The following is a 7,835-nucleotide window of genomic DNA, read 5'->3' as shown; positions in this document are numbered from 1 at the left end:
GAGCTGCCAGGACTCGGCTGAGAGATGCCAGGATGCAGCCAAGACATGCCACTGCTGGACGTGCCCCACAGCAAGCAGGAAGGGAACGAGTAGGTTAGCAAGCTCCTCTCCTCGCTGGCAGTGTGGTACTGGGATGGAGCATCACCCCCTTCCAAAGCTGCCCTGGATAAATACTGATGGGAACACGGGCAGCGAGGCAGTGGGAAGGGAAAGGCAGGCTGGGCTGTGAGCACGCACAGGCACGTGTTGCATTTTTCAGACCAGTTCTTACCTGGCCCCAGAGGAGCTCTCCCACTCCGATAAAGATACACCAGAACCACTGGCTCAGGGTGAGCCCTGAGCAGCTGAACGGTTTCCCACCAAACTCCACGATGATGATCTACAGCACAGGAGAGAACAAGTCACACACTGGGGAGCTCCAAGGCTGCACAGCACAGCCACGGGATGAAAGTGTCACCTACAGCCACACATCTTTCCCCCTTCCCTGGGTTCATGAGAGGAGCAGGGACCTCCCATCTAGGCTAGTAACTTCACGGCTCCCCAGTGCCAGCCAGCCTGGCACCTCCCAACAGTCCCTAGACCCCAATATTCAGGTTTAGTGTCACCAAGAAGCTGCTGGAGAAGGATAAGGGGACAGAACAGAGCTGTGGGCAGTGACAGACACGGGTCCTGCCTGCAGCATGGGCCCTTCCCAGCCCCACCACCTTACTCCCACAGCCTCACCTGAGCTGCAAACGTCCCCAGCACCACTGTGCAGAAGATGGGGTTGCGGTAGATGGACTCGAAGACGTTCCTCTCCCCGTGGATCTTGCGCGCGTTGATCTCGTTGAACAACTGCATCATGACAAAGGTGTTGAAGACGATGGTGTAGTGCTCAGTGGGTGGGGAGTGGAGCGGAGCATTACGGCCACTGTCGATGTCAAAAAACTTCTCCCCTAAGCAGACAAAAGGTTTGGGTAGGGGATGGGGAGGGGCAGGGAAGAGATCCTGCTTCTTACTCCTGCTCTGAACTGATGGAGATGGAATTAGGATCCCAGGCTCTTGCTGAAGATCCCTTGACCAAGCTGGAGTCTCCCATGCTAACCCCACTGAACACTTAAAGGAAATAAGGTGAAAACCTGCTTCCCTGGTTAAAACTGTCTGCACCCAGCAAGGTCCTGAGCAGACCCACACCCTCAACATAAATCTGTAACACCTCTCCACTTCCCATCCATTATTAAGGCGATCAGAGGATGCTTTGAGGGCTGGAGCACCTCTCCTAGGAAGAAAGGCTTAAAAAATTGGGTTTGTTCAGCCTGGAGAAGGGAAGGCTCCAGGGAGACCTTAGAGCCCCTTCCAGTGCTGGGAGGGCTAGAAGAAAGCTGTGGGGGGCTTTTACATGGGCAGGGAGTGACAGGACAAGGGGTAACGGGTTTAAATGAAAAGAGAGAGATTGAGATGGGACATCAGGAAGGAATTCTTCCCGCAGAGGGTGGGGAGGCACTGGGACAGGTTGCCCAGAGAAGCTGTGGATGCCCCATCCCAGGAAGTGTCCAAGGCCAGGCTGGATGAGGCTTGGAGCAACCTGGGCTAGTGGAAAGTGTCCCTGCCCATGGCAGGGGGTGGGACTGGGTGGGCTTTAAGGGCCCTTCCCACCCAAACCTTTCTATGATTGAATAAGATTCTATGATTAAATAAGCTCTGCCCGGGCCAACGTGAGGGCACCGAGTGACAGCTGAGAACAAGGGGCCCCAATACTGGCAAAGAGGGGGTGCTGGGACACTGCCCCTTTCCTTTCTTCCCCTGCTGTTTCTTGGGGCCTCAAAGCTCACCGGCAAAAAGCAGCGTGAAAATGATAGTTAGCTGGTACACCGCATGCCCCAGGATGTTCTTCATCATGGTGCGGGAGATGAGCGGCTTGTTGCGGCCGTAGGGCTTGCGCAGTAGCAGGGACTCGGACGGGGGCTCCGTGGCCAGGGCTAAGGAGGCGAAGGTGTCCATGATCAGGTTCACCCACAGCATCTGGACAGCTTTCAGAGGAGAGTCCTGCAGATAGAGGGGGGACAAGAAGTCAGGCCACCAAAACTGAGGCTCTCTTCGCTCCCTGTTTTGCAGGAGCCCTCGCTCTACTCCTGCCAAGCCCAGCGGCCCCGTACCTGCGTGATGCAGGCACCCGTGAAGGCCACGATGACGGCCACAACGTTAACGGTCAGCTGGAACTGCAGGAATTTGGAGATGCTGTCGTAGACGTTGCGTCCCCACATCACCGCCTTGACAATGCTGGTAAAGTTGTCATCCGTCAGGATGATGTCCGAAGCCTCCTTCGCCACGTCTGTGCCTGCAATGCCCTTGAGGACCAGGGAGAAAGCCACGGGGTGAGTCACGGAACAAGCTTCATGTTCGCTGTCCACCCGGCTCCGCTTCTTCCCAGAAACAGACCCAAGAGAAAAATCCACTGGAGCCGGAGGAGTCAGAGCCAGTCCTGTGTCTGACAGCAAGTCCTGCTGCGGCTGCGCCAACGTGCCCGAGAGAGCCGAGCTTCAAAGCAGCGAAGCCTTCAAGGACAGACATCAGCTCCGCTCCAAAGCGGGGCTCTGAGTCAGCCTGTCGCCGTGAATGTCCCAAACAGCGCAAAGCTGGAAAATACCTTACAAGCACGGCTTCCTCCTTATGCCAGGGAACACAGGGATCCCTGGCCATGCACCTCTGCTGCAAGCAAGAGTTGAGACCCCTAGATGGGAGAGTGAGCTCAGCAGCCCCAAGCCCCAGCATCTTCTCGGTGCCCCCTGCCCCATCCAGGGTGGCCTGCAGCCCTGCAGCGAGCAGAGGTGCCCACAGCCTCCCCAAAGTCACCCGCAGCATCCCAGCCGGACAGTTTGCTCTGCAGGAGCCAGGCTCGCTGTGTTTTCTCGGCACCAGCACGCAGAGGCGCTCGTTTTGCAGTAATTAAATGCACCAAAGCGATGCCCTTAACGAGCTGGTTCCCTGGTGCTTTCCCAGAGAAACTCCATTGAGATTTACAAGCCCCATCTGAGATGGGAAACCCCCAGCTCTTGCAGAACACGGGGTTTGGGGGCAGCTGGACAGACCTATCTGTGTGCCGTTTGATCCCTGGGTTTCTCGAAGCCAAGGGCAGCCCTGGTGCCCAGCCCCTAAGCAAAGCCCAGTGCCTGGCCCCGAGGGAAGACAGACTGCCTGGTCTTTGTCCTAAAGGCTCTAGAACTGGCTCTTTAATACCTTCCTAAAAACACCTACTCCCCAAAAATGTCTCATTTGCTCAAAGCTCCCTACGTGGGCTCACATAAGGCTGCACCCAGTAGCTGACTCCCGTTCACATACCTGAACTTAAACAATTCACAGGAAACTCCTTAAAACTAACCAGTTTATATTCTTGCTGCTTTCAGACAAGGCAAAGAAAAGCAGCAAACCAGGAGATAAGTTCTTCACTTTAAATAAACTCTCTGAGTCTGTGCCAGTACCCCACTCGGAGCCTGGGCTGCCTGTTAGGAGCCTGGGTGAAGAACTGCAGGGATAAACCAAGTCACGCCGAGTCCCACAGCTCTCCGGGACCCCACAGCTCAGAAACAGGGGCCAGGCAGGTCCCTGCTCTGGTGCAAGCACCATGTCACCCTCAGCTTGAGAGGATCCCTCCAGGAGGGTCAGAGGAGCCCACCCCTAAACCAGGCAACCAGAGGATTGCTTCCCATCCGTGTTTTGTTAGCAGTCCTATGAAGTTCATGGGAATTAAGTCACATCGCTGCTAAAAAGGTTAATTTTTTCCTTTTTAAGCCATCCTGCTGATTCGAAGAAGAGTTTCGTTGGCTCAGAAATAATTTAAGTGGTGGGAATAGCCAAGTGTGCCATTAGCTTCTCACCCTGGAGAGTGAAGGCCAACCCCCAGGGAAAACCCAGTGCCCTTCCGTACCATGGCAAACCCAACATCGGCTTTCTTCAAGGCTGGGCCATCGTTGGTCCCGTCCCCAGTCACGGCCACCACCTGCCTCTGGTCACCAATGGTGCTGTCGATAATTCCTGAAAAGGGGGCAAGCAGTTCAGAGAAAATAATCCCCAGGGGCAGGCTCCCAGCACCAGGGACGCTGCAAAAGCACCTGGACAGAGCGGAACGGGACACTTTGGTGAGGGGCAGCAGTGGTGGTGGTGGGCACTCACCTTTCACGAGCGTGTGCTTATCTGTCGGGGAGGAGCGGGCCAGCACACGTAGCTTGGGCCAGATCTTATCCAGCTGCTCCTGTTCCACCTGCAGGACCCGGAAGATATGAGGAAGGGCAGGGAACCTCCAAAAAACCCCCTGGCCCACCGCAGAGCAAACCCCAACCAGGACAGCGCCTTTGCCCCCAAGCACCCAGACACCCCTGGCTGCTGGGGCTGCCGGAGAGGTCACCCCCACCCATGGCAAAGCGGGACCCAGTGCCGTTCTCCCACCTCTCCCTTCTCGTTCCGGATGAGCCGGTTGAATTCCTTCCCCTCCAGGCACAGGAAGTCCTCCCCTGGCAGCAGGATGCCACATTTGGTGGCAATGGCGCGGGCAGTGTTGATGTTGTCGCCCGTCACCATCCGGACGGTGATCCCCGCACGCTGGCACTTCAGGATGGCGTCCGGCACCTGGGGGTCAAGGACAGAGTTGGGGGGGAGTGGGCAGGGTGCTCAGCTTTGGCACAAGGTGTCCTGAGAGTAGTCAGACAGCTCCTCTCCCACCCTCCCTAAAAGGATCTGGAAAGGGTCAGGAACCTGCTCAGTGCTCACATTGGGGGCGAGATGCTGAATCAAAAACTCCCTCCTAGAACCAGCTCAGCTGTTTACCCCCTGGGGGGCTAGGGGAAAGCCCCCAGGGACTGGAGAGGATTCCTGGCCCTGCTCACTGCTGCCTGCTCCTGCACCGCAGCCTCCTGCCCTCACCACGGATCCGGCCAGACACACGTGTGTCTGGAGCAGCTCCTCCGGCCCAGACAGCGTGAGCTCCTCCAGCCCCAAGGGGAAGCCAACCTTCCCTCCCCAGCACGCCGTGGTGCTGGGCGCCAAGGCCCATCCTGGCGATCCATCACAACGGAAGCATTCGGTCCGCCCCACTGCTCCGGCAGCACGTCGCTGCGCTAATGGGTTTATCTATTACGGAGCGGTGGGGGAAGAGGATATTAGTGAGAAATGAGAAAATTGAATCAGTGGCCTCCAGAGCTGGTGCAGACGGGGCATCTGTAATGCAATTCCCAGCCCCAGATACTTGAACATCTAATCAGGAAAGATGCAAGCAAAGCAGGAGCGCAGGGGCAAGCTCCAAAATGCAATCAAGAGGCAGGTATTGGAGGGCTAATTGCATTAGCCCAGCTGCTTGCCCGTCACCCCCCAAAGTAGGGGCAGAGGGGGGCAGCAAGCTGCAAGGGAGGGACTGGCTAGATCAGCCCTATCCCTCTCCAACACCTTTCCGTCACCCCTACATGGGGTCTCCACGCACCTTTTCAACCGCATGTGAAACCAGTCTGGCTTGTGCACAGACCCTGGTAGCAGCTCAGGGGAAGGTTTGGGTGGAAACAGCCTGGCAGCAGCTCATTTTGTCCAGGTATGGGAGAGAAATGCCAGCAGCAGAGAGCTGGGCATTTCAGAGATAGAGGTGCTTGTGCTTTCACAAGGGTCCCCAGCAGCAGGGGAAGGGGCTCCTGGCCCAGGTACGGGGCTGAGGCGGAGGAAAGCCAGGGCAGAGCTGGGCTTCAGTACCTCTGGCCGCACAGGGTCCTCTATCCCAACCACAGCGATGCAGGTCAGGTCAGAGAGGATCTCATTCTCGCTGTCCCAGTCTGGCTCAGCGTCAGCAGGGAAGTCACGGAAAGCCAGGCAGATGGTCCGCAGCCCGTGGCAGGCCATGGGCTCGATCACTTTCTTCACCATCTCATCCCGGTCCTTCACCTTGAACACCCGAGGGTCACCGTTCTTGTCCAGGATCCTGGTGCACCTAACGCAGGACCAGGAGAGAGGGTGAGGGAGACAGGCAGTGACCAGCGCTGCTGGCTCAATCTGCTCTCCATCACCCAGCTTCCCCATCTGCAAAACAGGGGCAGCCTCCTTTTTCACAGCTCCCTACGGCTTCCAGAGCCACCCTAAAAGACTTTGCATGGCACTCACCCCACCCTGCTCCACAGCAGCTGGGCACCCTTCACCCCGCAGCCCCCCAGAACAGCTCCACAGTGCCCCAAGAGCCTAAAGCCCACGGGACGGGAAGAGGACTCGCGTAGCGAGGGAGGACGGTTACTTGCGGAGGATGATCTCGGAAGCTCCCTTGCTGTACATGCGGAAGCCGCCGTTCCCATTCTTGAGCACCGTGCTCATGGACTTGCGCACCGAGTTGAAGGTGTAGACCTTGTACAGCTTCTCCTCCGGCACCTCGTTCCGCACAGCCTGGTAATCCTGCTTCAGGTCCAGCACGAAACCCAGCAGGGCACACTCTGTCTTGTTCCCCACTTGTCGGGGCAGCCCCCCTTCCTTCTCGGGTGGCTGGAGAGGAGAAAGGAAAGGAAAAGCGATGCCAAACCTGGATAATGGCAGGATGGGAGCTGCAGGGATGGCCAGCGGTGGGAAGGCCAGAGGACACGAAGCCGTGCTTCTCCAACTCACCAGGATTTTGGACGTGTAGGCTGAGTTGATGGCAACACCGTTGACTATGAGGTCCAGGACCTTGGGCAGGATGGCTTCAGGGTCGGGGATCTGGCGGTAGTGGGTGTCCCCCACATAGGCCTGCACCACGGTCATGCGGTTCATGGTGAGCGTGCCCGTCTTGTCCGAGCAGATGGCGGTGGCGTTGCCCATGGTCTCACACGCATCCAAGTGTCTCACGAGGTTGTTATCCTTCATCATTTTCTGCAACAGGCACCGTGACCAGGAAGGTTCAGAGGCCTGCATCTCATCATGCCCCCGGTGACCCCACCGCACCATGGTCTCACCTTCACCGAGTAGGCCAGGGAGATAGTGACCGCCAGTGGGAGTCCCTCAGGCACAGCCACCACCAACACGGTGACTCCGATGATGAAGAACTTGACAAAGTACTGGATGTAAATGGGGGTGCACTCTGCCAGCCAGGGCCGCCCCTGCACCCCAAACGTGTCGATCACAAAGTACAGCACCAAGATGATGACCGTGATGGCAGACATGATCAGCCCTGGGGGAAGAAGGGGCAGAGCAGCAGGTGAGGGGATTCAGGGGACGGAGACAGCCCCTTCCCCGTGACAGTTCAGTGAGAGCTCTGTGGTGACAGAGCCACCTGCTACTTACCCGCCTTCCCGATCTGGACTGCCAGGCGTGTGAGCTTCCCTTGCAACACAGACTTCTCCTTCTTAGGCACCTTCACCTTCTTCTTCTCCTTCTCCTCATTTTCCACCCCTTCCTGGCTCTTCAGGGGCTGGATCTCTAAGGCCACACCATCCTGAGTTTTAGCTACAGCCCAGGGCAAAATAAGACACCACGTGTGAATAGGAGAGAGACCGGGAAGACCTGCAGGACACCACTGAGAAAGATGGTGGTGGGAGAGAGAAAACCCAGAACAAGAACCATTCCCGATGACACACGCATCCGAGCACATGGAAACCTTGTGTCCCAGGGCTCTGCCACCTCTCCTCTCTGCCATCTACCCCAGCTCCACAGATAGAGGATCCTCAGAGCTGACACTGCCAATGTGACCCAGTCACACCTCTACAGCAGCGCTGCAAGAAACCCTCCAACCCTCTTCCAGCCTCGCCCTGAGGGCAGCTTTACGCCCCACAGCACATGGGGAGCCCTGAGCTGGCCCCAGAGAGGCTCCTGTCCCCCTGGTCCCCTGATGAGCATCCCTGCTCTGTGCCCCACTCCCCCTC

At 57.4% G+C, this 7,835-nt stretch overlaps 1 protein-coding gene across 1 annotated transcript in view; it reads right to left on the bottom strand.

Moving 5' to 3' along the window:
• Positions 1-7,835, bottom strand: part of LOC104515684 (plasma membrane calcium-transporting ATPase 4-like) — a 25,754-nt gene that overhangs the window by 8,151 nt on the left and 9,768 nt on the right. Inside the window, exons 7-18 of the mRNA XM_010159758.1 lie at positions 7,258-7,419; positions 6,930-7,144; positions 6,604-6,846; positions 6,242-6,483; positions 5,710-5,944; positions 4,423-4,602; positions 4,150-4,237; positions 3,905-4,011; positions 2,136-2,327; positions 1,812-2,025; positions 724-935; positions 272-379 (exon numbers count right to left, since the gene is read on the bottom strand). Coding sequence (XP_010158060.1) covers positions 272-379; positions 724-935; positions 1,812-2,025; positions 2,136-2,327; positions 3,905-4,011; positions 4,150-4,237; positions 4,423-4,602; positions 5,710-5,944; positions 6,242-6,483; positions 6,604-6,846; positions 6,930-7,144; positions 7,258-7,419 — 2,198 coding nt within the window. The remainder of the gene's footprint in view (positions 1-271; positions 380-723; positions 936-1,811; positions 2,026-2,135; positions 2,328-3,904; positions 4,012-4,149; positions 4,238-4,422; positions 4,603-5,709; positions 5,945-6,241; positions 6,484-6,603; positions 6,847-6,929; positions 7,145-7,257; positions 7,420-7,835) is intronic.

The sequence above is a fragment of the Eurypyga helias genome, unplaced genomic scaffold (genome assembly GCF_000690775.1).
Source record: "Eurypyga helias isolate BGI_N326 unplaced genomic scaffold, ASM69077v1 scaffold21409, whole genome shotgun sequence".
NCBI lineage: Eukaryota > Metazoa > Chordata > Aves > Eurypygiformes > Eurypygidae > Eurypyga > Eurypyga helias.
Note: the sequence above shows the minus strand (reverse complement) of the source record. Positions and strands in the feature narration are given on the sequence as shown.